Source organism: Mobula birostris, chromosome 23 (genome assembly GCF_030028105.1).
Source record: "Mobula birostris isolate sMobBir1 chromosome 23, sMobBir1.hap1, whole genome shotgun sequence".
NCBI lineage: Eukaryota > Metazoa > Chordata > Chondrichthyes > Myliobatiformes > Myliobatidae > Mobula > Mobula birostris.
The window spans coordinates 38,272,624-38,295,458 of NC_092392.1; the positions used below are offsets into that span (position 1 = coordinate 38,272,624).

The following is a 22,835-nucleotide window of genomic DNA, read 5'->3' on the forward strand; positions in this document are numbered from 1 at the left end:
TAATCATGAAGATAGTTGGAAATAGTTTAGACGGCTGAGTCCAGATCCCAGAAATAAAAACAAATGCAACAATTAAAAGCAGCATATTGACTACAAAGCAGAGCAAAGATTAGGAAAAAAGCATCGGGAGCAATTCCTTTAAAACAACGTAAACATTAAAGCAATTACTTGTAGAAATTTTAAAAATAGTAAAACTCAATGACATTTATCTATAAAATTTAAAGAGGGCTACCTGATTTTTCTCCACTTTTCCAGCAATTAAGCTATACTATGTTCACTGCCAAGTTGTGAATGAAACACTCCAAAAAAAATCAAATATTAGGTATAGGAAAGCTTGCCGAAAAGGCTTAATTTGCAAGTTTAAAAGCAACAATTCCTTGCTTACAAAAAACAAAATATTGTGAAATTCCCAGACTGAGATGGGTAAAGGCTTACTATTTTTACTACTGGAATGGCTTGGTTCTAATACAACATCCCCTGACTATAGTACACCTGACCCAACTTCATTTCATCAAACAATACATATTTTCATGCCTGAAATTCCTTTTTCAAAAAAACAAGAGCAGATAATAGATTTAAATACATATGTGCTTGTGTTCTCAGTTGGGCATTGTTCCATGGAATGCACTCCTTTCCACCCCTACAGAAGAACAAGTCCAAAAAACATCTGCAGAATCTCTTGAATGTCCACTGTGAATAACCTGAAGTGCAGATGAGTGGCTGGATAATCAGTGGGAGTTCACTGGGGGCAAGAGAGGAGGAAACAAAAAGGATGTGCTGGATTCATGACAATGACTGATCGATGGTTAATTTAGATTCAATGGGCTGAAGAGCCTACTCCAATGATGCAAGTCCCCCAGGACTCTACCTCATGTGGAAATGTGGAAAAACTGAAGAACTGTTTCACAGAGACCCACAAATTTGTTCTGCACAAGGACTACTGCTTTAAAGCATCTGATGTACAAATACACCATGCACAGAAGAACTGGCAATTGCACTTGAGTGCTGTGCTTCATTCCCCAGCACGGTGGAGAGGAGTGAGCAATGGAGGGGGAAAGGTGGGAAGGCAACCAGTTAAGGTTTTAAAGGAAATATAAAAGATTAGTTTGATTTGCTGCATGTACATCAAAATATAAATGAAATCTGCTATTTGTGTCAATGATCAGAGTTGGAGAATTTGCTGGGGGTCTTATCCAAAATCTTGGGGATTTGGAAAAATGAATACCACCATATCCACTACTTTCCTAGCTGCTTCCGTCTACACTCGAGGACTAACTGAATTGTTCACTTTGCTGACATAAACTAGCAAGTTAGGTCTGCTTTCATAAATTGCCTTCATTTTAAATACTCAATTTGAACCTCTTCTTCTCTCCCGCAAACTGAATGATTATTGCTATTTTAGGGTACCTTCATCCCATCTTATTTCATATCGCTGGGTCTAACACAGCTTGCACTAAATTGGTAACGGTGTACAAGATGACAGTAAACAAAAAATTGTTAGATGAGATTTTCAGCATTGGAGTCCTGATGATCTATGAACATAATAGAGAAAAATCAGTTTAGAGTAATAAAAGAATTCACATCCATACACTTAGTGACCAATTTACTATTGTTTTCCAAAAGTTTGGATATGCCCAATTTAATTATTCTAATTCTATTCAGCATAAGAGAAAAACAAATGAATAAAGTTTTCAAATTATCAAAAGTAATAAGTTCAAATATTAAGTCTCAAGGAGCATTTCAAGTATCATAACAGTATCAGACTAAGGAACTGATTGAGGACTTCGAAGTTTAAAGTAAATTTTATTATCAAAGTACATACATGTCACCATATATAACCCTAAGATTCATTTTCTTGCAGACATTCACAGTAAATACAAAGAAACACAGTAGAATCAATGAAAAATGTACACAAAGACAAACAACTAATGTGCAAAAGATAAGCTGTGCAAATACAAAAAGAAACAAACAATCAATAATAAAAAAAAAATCAGCAATAAATATAAAGAGGGTGTGTTTATAGCGTCCATGGGTTGTGCGAACAGCTAAGTATTGGGGTGAGTGAAATTATTCCCTCTGGTTCAAAAGCCTGATGGTTGAGGGATAATAACTGTTCCCGAACCTGGTGATGTGGGACCTGAGGCTCCTGTATCTTCTTCCTGATGGCAGCAGCAATAAAGGAGCATGGTTTGGATGTTGGAAGTGCCTGATGATGGATGCTGCTTTCCTGTGATAGCACTCTGTGTGGACGTGCTCAATGGTGAGGTAGGGCTTTACCCATGATGGATTAGGCTATATCCGCTACTTTTTCCAGTTTTCTGTTCAAGGGTATCGGTGTTTCCATACCAGGCTGTGATGTAACCAGTCAGTACCCTCTGTCGTACATGTTTTTGCTTTGTCTTATAACAGAGGTCCCCAACCTTTTTTGCACTGCGGACCGGCTGACCCCGGGGGGGGGGGGGGGGGGGGCGGGTACAGTTGCCAACAGACAAGAGTAGCAGTCAAATAGGTTGCGCTTACCCAAAAAGACTACAATGACCATGAAGTCATGCACGGGCACCAGTACGCATGCGTGTACCTGCCGGTTTCTTTTTTCTGCAAATCGTTTTTGGCGATTCTGTTCGGGGGGGGTGTTAATCACGATCGGAATATAGGTGATAAGTGGCTAATACGCTCAATTTATCTAACGAATTTAATATTAAACACACAGCGCATATTCTCCTCGCATGAATATAGTGATGTCAATTATCAGCGGAGGACAGGGGAGCCTGAAGTAAGGGTTGAACGAATTTCAAATAAAAGTGGTAGAGGCAGGTTCTTTTTAATCCACTTTGCCTATGCCAACTCAAGCAAAGCAATCCCATCAGTTCCATTCCCCCTCATTCCCTGCAAGATATTTTCTCTCACATGCCCATCAACTGGATAACCATGTGACTAGAAGGGCTTTTTATTAGATTAGATTAGATTAGATTATGAGGACACGCAGTCCTCTTTCATTGTCATTTAGTAATGCATGCATTAAGAAATGATACAATGTTCCTCCAGAATGATATCACAGAAACACAGGACAAACAAGACTGAAAAACTGACAAAGACCACATAATTATAACATATAGTTACAACAGTACAAAACAATACTGTAATTTGATAAGAACAGACCATGGACACGGTAAAGAAAGTCTCAAAGTCTTTCGAAAGTCCCATCATCTCACGCAGACGGAGAAGAAAGAAAAACTCTCCCTGCCATGAGCTTCCAGCACGGCAAACTTGCCGATGCAGCACCCTGGAAGTACCGACCACAGCCGACTCTTGAGTCCATCCGAAAACTTCGAGACTCCGACCAGCCCTCTGACACTGAGCACCGAGCACCATCTCTGCCGAGCGCTTCAACCCCAGCCCCGGCAACAAGCAATAGGCAAAGCCGAGGATTTGGGGCCTTCCCCTCCAGAGATTCTCAATCGCACAGTAGCAGTGGCAGCAAAGCGGACATTTCAGAAGTTTCTCCAGATGTTCCTCCGTGCTTCTCATGTCTGCCTCCATCAAATCAGGATTGTGCATGGCATCCTACTTACAAATACGGTATCATTTTGGAGTGGCCGCGCGTGCTGCATCACGCCGCCATCTTCTCTTCCCCTCCTTTTTTTTTTAAAAAGAGTGATATGAGTGAAATGCAGATAAACAGAACCAGCTTGATGGGCATAGTGGTCAAGATAGGCCAAAGGGCAAATTTCCATGCTCTACAAGTCCCCTTTAGTTTTTTTTTGTCACTTTTCTACACCAGGTTTAATTTACAAAAGCTAATTCTCCTAACGGCTCTTTTATGAGGACGTAGGAGAAAATCTACACATTCGCAAGAGAACATCCAAACTCCAAACACCCTTTTATTTCTGAAAGTGATGATCTTAGAAGTAAAATGCTACAAGAAAAAAAGAGCAATCAGGGAGTAAAATTTATATGCAAGATACAGCTAGTTGTATAGCTTCTGAGGATTCCACATATGCACTATGTGGCTTTCTGAACTGTACCTGGGCTCACAGAGGAATTTAATCAACCAGTTTTGATATATTTGCAGGATGTAAAGGCCAATGAAGAATTCTATAAAACTAGAATATTCCTAACATGAAATCATGGCTGGCTTTAAGATTTTAATTTTGCCAACCTATAACTAACATTAAAGAAGACAGACATTTAATCACATAATCGTAATTTCCAAATTGGTTATTTCTTCAGAACCAACAGACCTATGAGACTAGTTATTTAGTGACGAAAACACAATATAAAGCACTAAGAACCAAATGTTGGACATAGCTCCCCCTCCCACAAAGTAAAATTAATGCCCTTTACTGATTAAAGCTGACTAAATACCTTCATAGCAAGTATAAATATTTGTGAATGACTTATTATTGCTGCTTCTATCTCATTAATTGCTCTAAATGACCAACAACCTCAATGTACACAGTTAAAAAAAATGCTAGAAGAACTCAATTGATCAAACAGCATCCAAAAGTATTAAGTTCAAGTCAACATTTTGGGCAAACACTGCATCAGGAGAGATAATGCTTGACCCAACAAGTTCTTCCAGCATTCCAAAACCTTCAGTCTCTCTTGTTCCCAGCCTCCAAATATAAAGTACTGTGAAAAAATGTCCTCGGCACACATACACAGCTAGAGTGCCTAAGACTTGTGTACAGTACTGTATTTGTCAATGTGGAGTGGAGAGAGAGTGGAGAGAGAGTGTGTTAATCTGGCGGGAGCAAAGGCAGTTGGGAATGTTGAGGATGCAGCACTACAGGAGGGGTGTGGGACAGGTGGCAGAGAAGGAGTGCCAGAGGCCGGAGGTGTTGCAGCTGCAGGCACACCTAGCTCTAAGACATCAGGCAAGGTCACTTAATTCCAAATAATTGGTTTATTCGTCATTACAGAATGTCTCTCTGGTGCTTCCTGCTCCCTGCCCCTCTCCTTTCCCCGCCTCCTTCCCACTCTGAGTCCACAATAGAAACCCATATCAAAATCAGATTTATCATCACTCACACGTCATGAAACTTGTTTTCTTTTTTGCGACAGCAGTGCAATACATAAAATTGCTACAGTATTATGCAAAAGTCTTATGCACCCTCGCCATATATGTGCTTCAGACTTTTGCACAAATGTAAACCTTTAGATGTCCTTCACTTGTAGTAATTCTGATGTCTCTAGTTTGTTCTGATAATGTTAAAATAAATGGGTGAAGATTAAATGAATGAATGTCCTCACTGAAATAGGCTACATCTAAATTTGCTTATCGCAGAATAGAATCTTTATTTGTGTTCACATGCCCTCTTCAGAATTAAAGCTTACCCAAATCAGGATTTGAGCCTGCCAACAGCTGCTTGAATTTTTCTAATCGAGTTATTTCCCTTTCAGTCATTAGTGAGCCATCTGAGGGATTCTGGTCTGCCGAAAGAGTTGGTGATCGACAAGGGACAGACAGCTGCCTTTGTGATGAGGTCTTCTCAAGATAATTTAAACCTGCAAATTGATAAAAATATATTTACACAAACAAAAATACATCACTCAGAATTTCAAACAAAATAACTTTTAATATAGAATTTCAAATCTAACCCCAACTTCTACTGCAGGCCACAAATCATTTTTGAACTCCAAGCTATCCCTTCCCTTTGATATGAATAGTGCTATTACTAAACTAATTTCCATGCAAATTAAGGTTTTCAAAGGCTGATTGAGCAGTCTACCATCACACTCCAACAGAAACACCCATTAAAACAGGAGAGATGGGATTCTGCAGGGAGCGCTCATGGAGTGAGGTCGTCTCTCTGGCTTCGCTCCATTCCCGTTATCCTTTTTAACCTATGATCTCCTTGATCTAATCAACTTTAAGTACACCAGAAGACTTACTTTATCTCTCTGAATTATCGATTAATTGACTTCGTTTTGTCAATCGTAACTTTTGAGCTTAAAGAAATGAGTACAAGATCTAAAACCAAAGATGGGAAAGACGCTGATGGGAACGGAGGAAAGAAGAAAGGTGACTCTAAACCAACGGAATTAACTTACGAAGTTATGGTGAAGTGTTTGGAGGAAATGTTTGAGCAGCATCGGATAAAATTATCTGAAAGTTTAACTGCTCAATTTGAACAACATCGTCAAAGCCTTAATGAAGATTTAAAATCAATCACGGAATCTCTGAAATTCCTGAATGCTGATGTTCAAAAACACGATGCAAAAATTTCTGAGCTGGATATTAAATCTCAGAAGACGGATACAAAAGTTGAAATCTTAGAGAAGAATCTAGCTTCGACTACTAAACAGCTCCAACAACTTAAATCCAAAGTTATTGATCTTGAGAATCGATCGAGAAGACAAAATTTACGTTTAATTGGCTACCCGAGGATGTTGAGGTTGGAGATCCTGTAATATTCTTTGCTAAACTTTTAAAGGATTCGTTAGGTTCAGTTTTTCCCAACGATCCTCCATTACTCGATCGTATACCATCGTATACCGTGGGTAAAGTCGGTAGCGGCTGTTTCCAAACCCAGACCAGTTATTATTCGTTTCCATTATGTTAATGTTAAAGAACAACTTCTCCAGATCGCTCGTCGACAAGGGATGATCAAGTACCACCAGCATTCCTTCAGAATAGTTCAAGACTACAGTCCTGAAGTGATGAAGGAACGACTGACTTTTAAACCTTTAATGTCGGAATGCTATCAAAAAATCTCAAACCGGCACTACTGTATCCTGCACGACTCAGAATCTCTCTTCCCGATGGAAATCGTCGTGTTTTCCACTCTACAACTGCCGCTCGGAGCTTTTTGGATGATAATTTCCCATCTGATACAGATACCCTCTCTTAATCTGTGTCGGGTGCTTCCAGCACCAATTTTTTTTTCTCTCTGGTGTTTTTCTTCAAAATAAACCTTCTACTACTGTGCGATGAAGGTTTTTTATAAGTTTAAGATTTTTGTTCTTTGTTTTTTTACTATAGTGATTATTCTACACCTTATTTAGAATATTTATCTTCTGTGAATAACATCACTTTCCCTTAGTTTACCTTTTGTTTTAATCTATCCTTTTTTGTTATTACTAATGATCCGATCTGACGGTCATTTGTAGTTATATGCTTCCTATTTTGGATTTTCGCATAATTAAAATGGCGACTTGTCTTTCTTTTTCTATAATTTTTATTTTTTTTTTGGGACGCCATGTTCTTATGCTTCTTTTTCCCATAATCCATTTTTCTTATCTTGGAAGCGTTTTTTTATTTACTCGTTTATAATTAACTAATTATATGCACTGATACTGGTTTCTTTTATTTTATATATTTCAGTAATTTTTACTATGGAGATTAATTTACAATACTGCTTATTTTTCATATATTAGTCTTTGGGAGGTCACTTATCTAACATATATTTTTGGAGTTGCCCCCTGCAGAAATGGGGTTAAAGTTAGTATTAGTTAGCGCTTTTTTCAGCCTTCTCTGGCTCAGTTCGGGTTTCTATTTGGGGTTGGGGGAGGGGGTGGTCTTTTTCTTTTTTAATTTTTTCTATTGGGCTGATTCAGAACTACAAAGATGTCCCCAGTGTCGAGATTTCCGGTTCCTCTCTAATCATGTATTCCTCTTCCGATTTCATGAGCTTACATTATGGTTAACCCCTTACTTACCAAAGGGTTAATTTTTAGTTATGGCTCACTCTATTAATTTTGTCTCTTGGAATACAAATGGTTTAAACCATCCAATAAAACGGAAAAAGATTTTCAAAATATTCCAAAGACTGAATGCTCATATTATCTTTGCTCAAGAGACTCATGTAAGGAAAGAGGACAGTCAACGCTTCTTTAAGTTTTGGAAAGATCAACAATACCACTCAAATGCTCAAGCCAAAATTAAAGGCGTTTCAATTTTTATTGATCCCTCAATTACATTCATTCATCAAGACATCATTTCAGATCCTAATGGCAGAATTCTGTTAATTACGGGGCTACTTTTTAATAAAAAGGTCGCTATGGTTAATGTTTACGCTCTGAATGTGGATTATCCTGAATTCTTTAAACATTTACTTACTTCCCTTCCTAATTTAAACGAGTATATGTTGATAATGGGCGGTGATTTTAATTTATGTTTGAATCCCATGTTGGATAGATCCACAAGTAGTCCGGCTTTACTGAATAAGTCGGCTACTATTATCAACTCTTTCATGTTGGATGCTGGGATTTCAGAAATTTGGAGATTTCTACATCCAAATGATAAGGAATTCTCCTTTTTTTCACATGTTCACCATTCTTTTTCCCGAATTGATTATTTCCTGATTGACTCTCGTTTGATTCCATATGTAGTTGATTGTAATTATGACATTATTGCTATTTCAGATCATGCTCCATTGAAACTTTCTATCAAGTTAATGGATACCTTTTGTACTACCAGACAATGGCGATTTAACCCTATTTTGCTTCAAGATCAGGACTTTGTCAAATTTATAAAGGAGCAGGTTGATTTCTTCTTTTCAACTAATACTACGGATGAAGTTTCCAACGGAACTGTTTGGGACGCCTTTAAAGCTTATATCCGTGGTCAGATTATTTCCTATTCGGCCGGTTTGAAAAGACGTATTAACAATGAAATACTTCTACTGGTTGATAAAATTAAAGAAGTTGATAAAAAATATGCTATTTCTCCTAGCAAGGAGCTGTCCAAACACAGAGTTGAACTCCAATTGGAACATAGCTTATTATTAACATCCTCGATTGAAAATCAATTAATGAGAACTAGAAGTGATTTTTATATTCATAGTGATAAATCGGGTAAATTACTGGCTAACCAATTGAAATTTGATTCGGTAAAACGTCAAATTACTAAGATCCGCAAACAGGATGATACTTTCACAGTTGATCATGCTGGGATAAACCAAACCTTTCAAGAATTTTATACCTCTTTATATCATTCTGATTTTCCTCATGATTCTAATTTCATGCATGATTTTTTAAGTAAATTGAGTTTTCCGAAACTATCTCCTGAAGATTGCCTATCATTAGAAACTTCCATTTCAGAGGAAGAAATAATATCTGCAATCTCATCATTAAATTCCGGTAAAGCACCCGGTCCCGATGGGTTTACAGTGGAATTTTTAAAATTTTTTTCCTCCATTCTTTCTTCTAAGTTGTCTAGAATATTTAAGGAAGCAATTAGTTTAGGTAAATTACCACAATCGTTTTATGAAGCCTCTATTTCCTTAATTCTTAAAAAGAATAAAGATCCTATGGATTGTGCATCCTACAGACCGTTATCTCTTCTGAATGTAGATTCAAAAATCTTTTCAAAAATTCTAGCTACTAGACTGGAGAAGGTGTTACCTCAAATTATCTCCATGGATCAAACCAGATTCATTAAAAATCGTTATTCATCTTTTAATATTAGGAGGTTAATGAATATTGTTTATACCCCCTCACTTACTACCCCGGAATGTATTATCTCATTAGATGCTGAGAAAGCCTTTGACAGAGTTGAATGGCCTTATTTATTTAATGTTCTTAAGAAATTTAATTTTAATTTGACACTTATATCTTGGATTAAATTGTTATATTACTCCCCGGTAGCCTCGGTCTGTACAAATAATTATAGATCTCCTTTTTTTCATCTTTTTCGTGGTACTAGGCAAGGTTGCCCTCTTAGTCCTTTACTATTTAATATTGCTCTTGAACCTTTAGCAATTGCTATCCGTGACTCGCCAAATATTGTTGGTATTACCCGTGGAAATGAAATACATAAACTATCATTATATGCAGATGATTTGTTGTTATATATCTCTAACCCGGAGAAGTCAATTCCTGCTATCTTAGATCTGTTAGCTCAATTTAGTAACTTTTCTGGTTACAAATTGAATCTTAGTAAGAGTGAATTATTCCCTTTAAATAAGCATGTACCTATTTATGGACGTTTACCATTTAAATTGGTTACTGATTCATTTATACACTTAGGGATAACAATTACCAAAAAATATAAAGATTTATTTAAAGCTAATTTTTTACCTTTAATTGATCAGATTAAACTTTTATTTACCAAATGGTCCCCAATCTCTTTGTCTTTGATTGGTCGGATTAATGCTATTAAGATGATCATTTTGCCTAAATTTTTGTATATATTTCAATCGGTTCCAATTTTTATCCCAAAATCTTTTTTTGATAACGTAGATTCAAAAATTTCCTCATATATTTGGCAGAATAAAAATCCTAGGTTAGGTAAGAGATATTTACAGAAATCCAAGAAGCAGGGGGGACTTGCCCTCCCAAATTTTAGATTCTATTATTGGGCAATTAATATTCGATATTTAAAATTTTGGCTACAAGATTTGGACGCATCTTTAAACCCTCACTGGGTAAATCTTGAATCTAATTCATTACAAGGGTTTTCCTTGGATTCGGTTTTAGGAACTTTACTTCCTTTTACTTCTTTTAAATCATATAAACAAATGAATAACCCAATAGTTAAACATACTTTACGTATATGGTTTCAATTCCGAAGATTTTTTGGGTTTAATCAATTCATTCTAGCAAGTCCCATTATATCAAATTTTCTTTTTCAACCTTCCATGATGGATCAAGCTTACTTTGATTGGAAAACCAAAAGTATAATATCTTTTCGCGATTTATTCTTAGATAACTGTTTTATGTCTTTTGATCAACTCTCTAATAAATATAACTTACCCAGATCTCACTTTTTTAGATATTTACAGATTAGAAACTTTTTAATTACTGTCTCTCCTAATTTTCCACACCCATATCCAATGGACACTTTGGAAAAAATCTTAGACTTAAATCTTTCTCAGAAAGGTGTAATAGCAATTGTATATAATATAATTATGAATTTATGTCCTGATGCCTCTAATAAAATTAAAGCTGACTGGGAAAGAGAACTTGAGATTAATATACCGACTGAAAAATGGGAAAAAATTCTTCAGTTGGTGAATTCATCCTCTGTATGTGCTAAACATAGGTTGATACAGTTTAAAGTAGTTCACAGGGCTCATATGTCCAAAGATAAACTATCTCGTTATTACTCTTATATTAATCCAATATGTGACAGATGCCAGTCTGAGATTGCTTCTTTAACTCACATGTTTTGGTCATGTCCCTTGTTGGAGAAATATTGGAAAGAGATTTTTGATATTATTTCAACGGTCCTAAATATAGACTTACAACCTCATCCAATTACTGCTATCTTTGGACTACCAATGATAGACTCAAATAATTTAACCTCTTCATCACGAAGGATGATTGCATTTCTTACTTTAATAGCTAGAAGGTCCATCTTGTTGAATTGGAAAGAGATCAACCCTCCTACAGTATTTCATTGGTTTTCACAAACTATGGTGTGTCTGAATTTGGAGAAAATTAGAAGTGCAGTTTATGACCCTTCTACTAAGTTTGAAAAAATTTGGAGGCCATTTATTCAGCATTTTCATTTGATGTAATTTGATCATTTCCAAACTGGTTTTATTTCTCTGTGCTGTTGTTGGAGGGGAATGGAGGCGTCGACGCTGAGGTTTTCTTCTTTTCCATTTTTAAGTTGTTAGTTTTGCCCAAGTCTTTTAGTTTAGTTTAGTTGTTTTTTTCTTTTGGGATGGGGTTTTTTTTTCTTTTTTTTTTGTCTTTTTCCTTTTTTTTTTGCTTTATATTATCCGTGATCAGTTCTACATGTATGGGAGTTTTGGTAATTTCCACTATTTGGTTTTGCAATTACTCTTTTTTAAATGTAACAATACATCTCATATTATCTGTATTATTGCTATGTTTTGTTTCTATATTTTGAAATTAATAAAAAGATTGAAAAAGAAAGAAAACAGGAGAGATTATTGAAGCTTTGGTGGCATGTGTTTGTCAGGGTCATGCTTTAAAAATTTCAAGCCTTAGATTTTATATGATTTGTCATTTATCAAGTAAACAAGTTTGCAGTACAAATATAGTGGAATTTTGCTGTTGGAATCACAACAAAACTGTCAGCACATGTTGTATTTATTCTGTGAAACTGGCAGCAACTTCTGGAACACTATTTGCTGTTAAATATCCTAATAGAGAAGCTTATGTCAGAGACTTTGATCTCACAGGTGGTGTTGTTTTGCACACATTTCCATGCAATCAGTGAATGAACTAGAATATTGTGGTTTTGGACTACTCACAGTGTAATGTGCCCTTAATATATTTTTGAGTCATGCAGTAAACCACCATTCACTCATTGACCTTTCCGTAAGAGCAACCTGCTAGGCTGACTTTCCCAATGTCATTCCAATTATTTTTTTAATTACACCAAAATAAAATTTCTTCTAAATATTACTGTGACATTTTGTATCTGAACTGATCTGGTGGTGCATTCCAAATCATACCTGCTTATAACAGACAAAAAATCTATACCCTCACCTGAGCTCTTCTCCAGTGAGCTAAATCTGCTCCAACAATGCCACATTCCTTCATTTTACCCTCCTGTACATGAGGGCCGCATCTTTTAGAGCAGGAGATCCCAACTTTTTTTAATGCCATAGGCTCCTACCATTAACTGAGGGGTCCATGAATCCCAGGTTGGGAACCCTTGGTTTAGAGAGATGGAATAGACATTTCTGTATCACTCCAAATTGTACTCTCACCCTTATCCTCCTTTGCAGAAAGCATAACAGGCTTTCCCCGTCTTCTAATCCACCAGCATCCACTTGCAATAGTTTCTCTGTTGCCATTTCCAGCATTTCAACATATCACCACCAACCCTCAACATTAAAATGGCCAGTTCCCTGAACAAGTAAGTCAGTTCTCCATCACCAATACCATTACTTTTCCAATGACAAATTCTGTCCCAGAAACAAAAGAAATAAACCAATAGGCCAGAATTCCACCCCACAAAAAAAAAAATCAGCAACATCTTTCAATTTCATAATCTATATTTATTGCTTAAATCTCCTCTAATATACAAAAAAATCTAATACATTCATGGGAAGAACATGTGGATTAGCAGGCACACTGGGGAACATCTTAGTTCAAACCTTATGTTTCCCATTGGGCATCACCTATCACAAACTGCTACACCATTTCTACTCCAATTTCGCATCATATCAATTAACAAAGCACAATACTGAATGCACAGTCCAGCAAGCAGCAAGGTTAGATTCTACCAATTCCTGTAATTCTACCATTCCTGTTATACCCTTTCACCACCAGCTTGGTTTTCCTGTACTGTACTTTCCCTGTTGTTGTTGTTACACTTTATCTTTAAATGAATAAGCAAGGTAAAACAATAAAAGAATGCGGAGTACAGTGTGGAATAGACCTTTCTGGACCTTCAAGACACACTACGCAGCAAACCACAATATCACCATGGATGAATCACAGGACAATCTACAATGACCAATTAACCTAACAGTACTGTACCCCAATGCACCATGTAATGATATGATCTGTATGGAGAGAATGCTAGACAAGCTTTTCACTTAAGTCTCCATACATGTGATAATAATAAACCAATTTCAATTCAACACATGCACAGAAATGCTAAATTATAATGGTCTAGAGGCAGGCGATTACACCAAAACAAATATATTTTGTCTTAAAACAAACTTTTATTGAATCTCATTCTACACTAATGCAGACATTTCCACCCCCTCTTTGCAACCTTTCCCCTGCAGTTTAAACTGACGGAAGTAAACTATCATTTCCCCACATCACTCCAGAAGTTCAGAACTCCAGGATAAGCATGCATGAATGCTGAACTGTGAAGCTTGCACACAACTATCTACAACTCATGTCAACGAATAGAGGGAGACAGAAATAGAGAGCGTAGCAGGTTGCATCAAGTGCCTATACTAGTACATTTAAAATTCAAGGATTTTTATCTCTACCACTGGAACACAAAAAATAGCAGGTATAGGTCACTAGGCCTCTCAAGCCTATTAATATGATCATCATTGATCTTCCCTAGACCTCAACTCCTCCTCTGTGTCCAATATGTCAATCTCCCAAATATTTAATGCAATTATCTACTTGCACCTCAAACACTATTAATAAGATAGCCTCCATAAACATTCAGGAGCAAAGAAGTCCAGAGATTGAATATGGTCTGGGAGAAGAAGTCACTTAATGACCAACCCACGCTTTAAAATAATGCCTCCTTGTCCAGGGTTCTCTCCCTGTGGATGTTCTTTCTATTAGATATACTGCTGCCAGTCTCCTCATTTCCATCAGCTGGCCTCCAATACACTGGTGACAATAGAAATAATGCCACAAATAATTGTGAATTTCCCACAGGAAAGTAACTCACAGACAACCTTTTATTCGCTAAAGCTGAGAAGTACCCATGATTCCAGGACTGCTCTGAAATCCTCCAGAATCAGCCTGTAAAGGGATTCTGCATTTCCAATTGGAAAACACCAGGAATGGCGAGATTGATCAAGAGGTATGGGAGCAAAATAATACCAAACACAGAGTGTCCTTGAGCTACAAATACTGCCACACCTTGAGCAGTAATTCTGCAAGCACCTGAAATCTGAGGTTCAGCAGAAAACCCATTGTGTTTTTAAATTCTGATCAGTGGAAAGAGCAGATGACTGCTGGAGAAAACACTTCAAAGAATCAATCGTAACTCCACCCTCGAAATGTGCCATCTTTGACTCTACTTCACAGCAATCGTTCCAATTCAACCTCTTTGCACTCAAGACCAATAAAAGCAAAAGGCCATAAATCAACTGAATACAAAACAAGACGAGGTGCGCAGATGGCTCCAATGAACTCTAAAAATTGGTAAAGAGGGACATTGGTTGCAATTCAACGATCTAATCGTCGATGGCCAGAAATGGGAGGATATGCCAGGGGACCGCACATATGCCATAAATATATCCATCTTCAAATAATGACTAAACCTCTTGTGATAACTAGAGAGGTTTCCACATTAAGCCATCATTAAGATCCTCCTTGGGTGCCTTCATATGACAGACAAGTTGTTTCTCAAACCACAGTGTAGATTCCATCCATCAACATGCACAACATACAGGAATACCATGCATCAACTCCCAAATGAAATACTCAGAATATCATCAAACAACTTTTTACGTGAGCTCACAAGAATTTTTAATTTGGTCACTACAGAGGGACTATAGAGCATTCTTCTCAATTAGGCTGCCAGCAGAAATTCATCTTGTACCTGCTGCCATACAAGTATTGATCCTAAATTACATATCCACATTGAGCCATTGAGTGAAGGCTAGTGTTAAGCAAGTCTGCTTCATTCTCCCAATGATACCATATTTTTCTCCATTGCATTGCTACTGGTCACCTACCACAAGCTTCCAGCTGGAGTGAAGTTGATCTACAGGACAAATGGGAAACTACTTAACTTCTACAATATCTGCAGTTTGGGAGACCAGATACAAAAAAAAAAGATGAGTATGCTATAAATGACAGGACCCTTGGAGCACTGACGTACAGAAGGACTTGGGTACAAGTCAGTAGATTCCTGAAAGTGGCAACACGAATGGCCTAACTTGGATTCTTTTCTCTGGTGTATTGAAAGTGGAGGCACAACCTGACAAAGTCGATAAAATTATACAAGGTATGGAGAGATTTGAAAGAATCTTTTACCCAGGGTAGAAATGTCAAATACTAGAGGGAATAGCTTTAAATTTTTCCCTCACAGCTTAAAGATATGGAGATGAATGAAGCTAGTTTTTTCTTTTATTAAACAGGGTGGGAAATGCCTGGAATGCTCTGCCAGATGAAATGGTGGAAACAGGAAGGACAGCAAAATTTACAACGTAAGGATTGGATAAATACAGACAAAGTTCAAATAGCTGGGATTACTTTAATTTGGCATTATGGTTGGCAAACACTACGAGCCAAAGCGTATGCTTTGTATGTATTACAGACACAGCTGCATGTTCTGAAGCTAAGCTCCAAGTCCTCCAGCTTATTCACTAAAGAATACTTGGAAAAGGTGAGTTGCACTTCATATCCACTGAACTAAAAGTTTTCTCCCCATCTGTCCCTGTTACAAAACCCTCCACTATCAAATTTTAAATTTGGCCAACCAGCTGGTAGGGCATTTGTGCTGACACCTAACCAAACTATCCAGAGAGGTTGCAAGTACAAGCAGCATCTTCCTCCTGTGGCTGCTGTGCTATTTTTAAAATAGAAAGCCTGCCTGGTGAGCTGGTATCATCTTAAACCCAATACAAGTACAGCAACTCCAACTAAGATTAATAACAGAAAAAAATAACTAACTAGTTTCAATATTTAATTGATTTTCATCAAAATCATTTATATTTAAATGCAAGGTCTTAAGAGCCACCTAATGCTTTTAGTTCTCTTTCTCCTTATTTTTAAACATGTCACACCCTTGCCTATTCTTTTTCTAAACCACATATTCTATATCCAACTTTGAAGCTCACATTTCTGAAAATTCAAGTTGCTATGTCCCTGTGATTTTTTTTTTAAAACTACAAGTTGGTAAAGAAATTTGAGTACATTATTTCAGCTTCCCCCATATCTCAGAAGTCCAAAGTCTTTCCATCTGTAATACATTTGCAAGACTGCCGTTTCAGTACTCAATGACACACAGTAATTCTGATATTATTTACTGCCTTTTGTTAGTCTTCCCTTACAAATAAAAACAAGAGCACGGGAGTTACAGAAGGCAGGACTCCAATCAACCAAAAAAAAAAAATCAACTTACTACCCTTATTTGTGTCCCATACACCTTTTAGAGAGATAGATACTTCATTGATCCCAAAGGAAATTACAGTGTCACAGTAACATTACAAGTGCACAGATATATAAATATTAGAAGGTAAGTAGAAAGAATAAATAGTACCCTCTAACAGTCTAACAGGAGGGGTAATCACTTCCCATCCATGGGTTGACTCATTATAGAGCATGATGGCTAAGGATAAGAATGACTTCATATGGCGCTCTTTGGACCAGTGCAGTTGTCTTAGTCTGTTGCTAAAAGTGCTCCTCTGTTCAGCCAAAGTGGCATGCAGAGGCTGAGAAACATTGTCCAGATGGGCTGGAGTAATGGGAGCAACATTCTGAATGCTTTACATTGTAAACTTAAGTTTTCTGATGCTATCCACTGATAGCTTCTGGACCATGAGGGTAAAAATGCTCAATTTAGTTAACGAAAAATATACCAAATTTTAAATAAATTCAACTCTTGCAGGTACATTTTAGATGTATTATGAGAGTCTGTGTGAACAACAAACTGGTTTGAAATGTCCAGATATATTCCACATAGTGTTCTTCCAGTCACATTGAGAAAGACTAATCCCTCGCTGGTGGGATGATGAACTACTGGATCAGTGGTTTTCAAAAATTGTTCTAACATAAAAATGCAATCTTGTAGTCAATAATTAACTTAAAACATGATTTAAATATTTTTACTGTAACTTGTATTGACAGTAAAACAGATAGTGGTTAGTGCTGCTTTCTCAATTCCAGGGATCCACCATCAACCATGAAGCTGGGTGTTATTATGCATAGTTTGCATGTCATTCTAATGTGTGTTTCTGCTGGGCGTTCTTGTTTCCTCCCACATCCAGAGACATGATAGTTTCATTGGTTACTGCAAATTAACTCTCCTGTTGTTGGGCTGTAGAAAAAAATGGTTTAGTGCGGTAGCTGACAGAGGAAGAAGGATGGAAATGAGATAGATGTGATTGTTCTGACAGCTGTCCAAGAAATATTACTTTAGATGTGCTGGAACAACCTTTACATGAATGGGAATAACAATGTAAAGTTACTCAGTGTTACAGATTTACATTCATACGTCCGTTATGTGCCATATTGCATGACATAGGTGATCATTATCTTGGCAAATTTTTCCTACAGAAGTGGTTTGCCATTGCCTTCTGCTGGGAAGTACCTTTACTAGACAGGTGACCCCGGCCATTATCAATACTCTTCAGAGATTGTCTGCCTGGCGAGAGTGGTCGCAGAACCAGGACTTGTGATATGCACCAGCTGCTCATACTATCATCCACTACCTGCTCCTATGGCTTCATGTGATGCAGATTGGGTGAGGGGAGGCTAAGCAGGTGCTACACCTTGCCCAAGGGTGACCTGCAGGCTGGCGGAGGGAAGAACTGCCTTACACCTCCATTGGTTGAGATGCATCTCCACCTCACCACACATAGATTTTCATTGTCCTTCTTATTTAACTTTGTTACACAAGTATTAAGAATTGTTTAGTTCCATAATTAGAGCAAAATGGGACAAACAGACAGTACAGGGCCAAAAGACAGAATTGCCTCCTCATAGTCTAATAAAAAAAATTAAAGTTTATTTTGTAAAAAAAAGTCAAAACAACAACAATTGCAAATGTTTGAGCTAAGGACATTAAAAGCTCAATAAAGCAGGCCCTATAGCTGCAAACATCCTTCAGAAAATGCAGATATTAAAGCATCTAGATTTAACAGATTGTAGGAGTTAAATGTGCAGTAAAGAAGGTCAATTGTGAATTAAGTCCAGTCTCTTATGCCCATAAGTAACTATAACTGCTTTCAGTTACTCAGTATTCATTTCACCCAGTAATGATTTTACAGCCCAAACCCTACATTCTGAAGAAAATGAGGCCTGCATCTTTAGAGAAAGCACCTCAAAGCCCAACCCTATGTCCCCATTGTGAGAAGTGGAAGCCGGTAAGGGCGACCAACATGGCTCTGGTGAAGCTGTATAGGCCGATCCCCTGAACAGTGCATGCAATGGATTGCAGAAGCATTGATGAACTTCAACCACACCATCAACTTCAGAGGACGAGGGAGATGGGTGATCATCAATGGCCTATGCTCCACTGGAAGCCAAGAGCCCAAGTAAGCCCAGTCTTTGGAGAAACACATGGAAGGAAACATAACATCTTCCACTTCACAAAGTTTCAATTTAGACGTAATAGTATTTAAAAGAACTCAAAGTTACCTGTTGACGTATCAAGCTCCAAGCCAGAATTAGACTTCACATTTTCCCTTTTGCTGTCTGCTTGTTCCAAATCGTTCAATTGCTCTGGATTTGTCTCTGTTGGTTTGTCCTGCTGTTTCTGTTCCTGTAATTTGCTGTGTATTTGAATTACTTTATTTGCTGTTTCCATGACAACGTCAGTATTCAGATTTTGAGCAGCCATCGCCAAGAGGTCATCGTCATCATCCCCAACATCCCAAGCATCACTTGTTATACTCTCAAACTCTTGGAAAGTCGTAACCTTCTTTGTCCTCATCGACACTGAAAGAGGCTTTGAATTTGCTTTGAGTATACTGTTGACCAAGAAACATAATTTTAGATACACTGTTACAATATTCTAATTAACAAGAATGACAATGTACAGTTTCACTAGTGTATCATAGATGTTCATTATCTTACTTATTTAACTTTGTTAAATCATAAATATTGCATGCTTTTCAATGCAGCATGATTTTTCTTTTTAGATCCAGACTATATGTTGTAATATTTGCATTCAAAGTACTTCCATCATTTACACCCCATGGTCCTGAGGAGACACCAGATTTCTTGGAAAAAGAGCTTGAAAGAAGCAAATGTGACATATTTTGCATGCCACAGTCCCGTGGGCCAATGTTGGAGTAGGAAGTTGAGGCTTTGGTTCATCAAAGCTTTAGCAAGGAAATGCTAGGCCAAAGGTAATTATTTATTCTTTCTATCTTTGTGCACTTAGAGCAATGAGGATGCCAGGCAGGACAGCTAAATACTCCTATTACAGATGTGGAACAGCAGGGAGACCTCCAGTGTCCCTCAGAACTACATCTGCAAGAAGTGTATCCAGCTGCAGCTTCTAACAAACTGTGTTAAGGAGTTGGAACTGGAAATGAATGAACTCCAGATCATTCAGGAGGCTGAGGGGTTGGCTAACAGGGCATATAGGGAGGTAGTTACACCCAAAGTGCAGGACAGGTAACTGGATAACCGTCAAGAGGAAGAAAGGGAGAGGTAGCCAGTGCAGAGTACCCCTGTGGCTATTCCCCTCAGTATGCATTAATATACATTAATGATTTAGATGAAGAGATTAAAAGTAACATTAACAAATTTGCAGATGATACAAAGCTGGGTGGCAGTGTGAAATGTGAGGAGGATGTTATAAGAATGCAGGGTGACTTGGACAGGCTGGATGAGTGGGCAGATGCAGTTTAATGTGGATAAATGTGAGGTTATCCACTTTGGTGGTAAGAACAGGAAGGCAGACTATTATCTAAATGGAGTCAAGTTAGGAAAAGGGGAAGTACAACGAGATCTAGCAACACTCACAACACGCTGGAGGAACTCAGCAGGTCGGGCAGCATCAGTGGAAAAGATCGGTCGACGTTTCGGGCCGGAACCCTTCGTCAGGACTGTAGAGGGAAGGGGCAGGGGCCCTATAAAGAAGGTGGGGGGAGGGTGGGAAGGAGAAGGCTGGTAGGTTCCAGGTGAAGAACCAGTAAGGGGAAAGATAAAGAGGTGGGGGAAGGGAGGCAGGGAGGTGATAGGCAGGAAGAGTGAAGAAAGAATAGGGGAAAACACAATGGGTAGTAGAAGGAGGCGGAACCAAGAGGGACGTGGTAGGCAGCTGGGGGAGGGGGCAGAGTGACATAGGGATAGGGGAAGGGAGGGGGAGGGAATTACCGGAAGTTGGAGAATTCTATGTTCATACCAAGGGGCTGGAGACTACTTAGGCGGTATATGAGGTGTTGTTCCTCCAACCTGAGTTTAGCCTCATCATGGCAGTAGAGGAGGCCACATATGGACGTATCTGAATGGGAGTGGGAAGCAGAGTTGAAGTGGGTGTGCTCTCTCCGACGAGATCTAGGTGTTCTTGTACATCAGTCACTAAAAGCAAGCATGCAGGTACAGCAGGCAGTGAAGAAAGCTAATGGCATGCTAGCCTTCATAACAAGGGGAATTGAGCATAGGAGCAAAGAGGTCCTTCTGCAGTTGTACAGGGCCCTGGTGAGACCACACCTGGAATATTGTATACAGTTTTGGTCTCCAAATTTGAGGAAGGACATTCTAGCTATTGAGGGAGTGCAGCGTAGGTTCACGAGGTTAATTCCTGGGATGGCGGGACTGTCATATGTTGAAAGGTTGGAGCGACTGGGGTTGTATACACTGGAATTTAGAAGGATGAAAGGGGATCTGATTGAAACATATAAGATTATTAAGGGATTGGACACGCTAGAGGCAGGAAACATGTTCCCGATGTTGGGGGAGTCCAGAACCAGAGGCCACAGCTTAAGAATAAGGGGTAGACAATTTAGAACAGAGTTGAGAAAAAACGTTTTCACATAGACGGTCGTGGGTCTGTGGAATGCTCTGCCTCAGAAGGCAGTGGAGGCCAATTCTCCGGATTCTTTCAAAAAAAAGGGTTAGATAGAGCTCTTAAAGATAGCGGAGTGAAGGGATATGGGGAGAAGACAGGAAAAGGGTACTAATTGTGGATGATCAGCCATGTTCACAGTGAATGGTGGTGCTGGCTCCAAGGGCTGAATGGACTACTCCTGCACCTATTGTCTATTGTTACAGGGATACCACCTTGGATACTGTTGGGGGAAGAATGACCTAGCACAGGAAAGCAACAGTAGTCAGGACTCTGGCACTGAGTCTGGCTTTGGGGCTCAGAAGTGAAGGGGGAAAATAGGTGAGCTGTAGTGATAGGGGAAGGTGAGCAGCCAGAGGTACCAATGACATGGGTAGGAGGGGTAGTGAGGTCCTGCAAAGTGAGTTCAGGGAGTTAAATGCTAAGTTAAAGGACAGGGCCTACAGGGTTGTGATCTCAGGATTGCTACTTAGGAACTCCAAGGCTCTAATCTCAGGATTGCAGCAGCAAGGTCATGGACCCTATATATATTACAGAAAAGTGGCCAAGTACAGCTCCAACACCATATACAAGCTTGCTGATGTGGACTGTATCAAAGGTGGTGATGAATCAGCATACTGGAGAGTGATTGAAAATTTGGCTGAGTGGTGTAATAACAACAGTCTCTCACTCAATGTCAATAAGACCAAGGAACTGATCGTACACTTCAGGAGAGGGAAACCAGAGGTCCATGAGCCAGTAATTAGCAGAGGATCAGAAGTGGAGTGGGTCAATAACTTTAAAATTCCTGGGAGTCACTATCTCAGAAAACCTGTCCTGGCCCCATCATACAAATCTAATTGTGAAGAAAGCATGACAGCACCTCTACTTCTTCAGGAGTTGCGGAGACTCAGCATGTCATCAAAAACCTTGGCAAACTTCTATAGATGCGTGGCAGAAAGCATGCTGACTGGTTACATTAAGGCCTGGTATGGGAACATCAATGCCTTTGAGCAGAAAATCCTACAAAAGGTAGCGGATATGGCCAAGTCCATCACAGGTAAAACCCTCCATCCACATGAAATACTGCCGCAGGAAAGCAGCAACCATAATCAAAGAATCTCACTATCCAGGCCGTGCTCTTTTCTCGCTGCTGCCATGAGGTAGAAGGTACAAGTGCTTCAGGACTCACACCACCAGGTTCAAGAACAGTTACTACCCCTCAACCATCAGGCTCTTGGACAAAATGAGATAACTACACTCACTTAACGACTCTTATCTTGGTATTTCATGCTTGTTATTTATTTATATCTGCATTTACAGTTTGTTCCTGTTTAATCTATAACAGTTACTATGCTATAGATTTGTTGAGTATGCCACAGAAAAGGAATCTTAGGGTTGTGTGTGGTGGCATGTATGTACTCTGATAATAAATTTTATGAGGGGTGATTGACAAATTCGTGGCCCAAGATAGAAGGAGTCAATTTTCGAAAACCTAGCACATTTATTTTTTAACATAGTCCCCACCTACATTTACACA

The 22,835-nt window shown here is 38.5% G+C and overlaps 1 protein-coding gene across 4 annotated transcripts in view; it reads right to left on the reverse strand.

The window, feature by feature from the left end:
* tbc1d22a (TBC1 domain family, member 22a) overlaps positions 1 to 22,835 on the reverse strand; it is a 335,257-nt gene that overhangs the window by 276,359 nt on the left and 36,063 nt on the right. For all 4 annotated transcript variants that reach the window (XM_072241880.1, XM_072241879.1, XM_072241878.1 and 1 more), the window contains 2 exons: positions 18,937 to 19,268; positions 5,338 to 5,508 (listed from right to left, as the gene is read on the reverse strand). In XM_072241880.1, the coding sequence (XP_072097981.1) occupies positions 5,338 to 5,508; positions 18,937 to 19,268 (503 nt within the window). The remainder of the gene's footprint in view (positions 1 to 5,337; positions 5,509 to 18,936; positions 19,269 to 22,835) is intronic.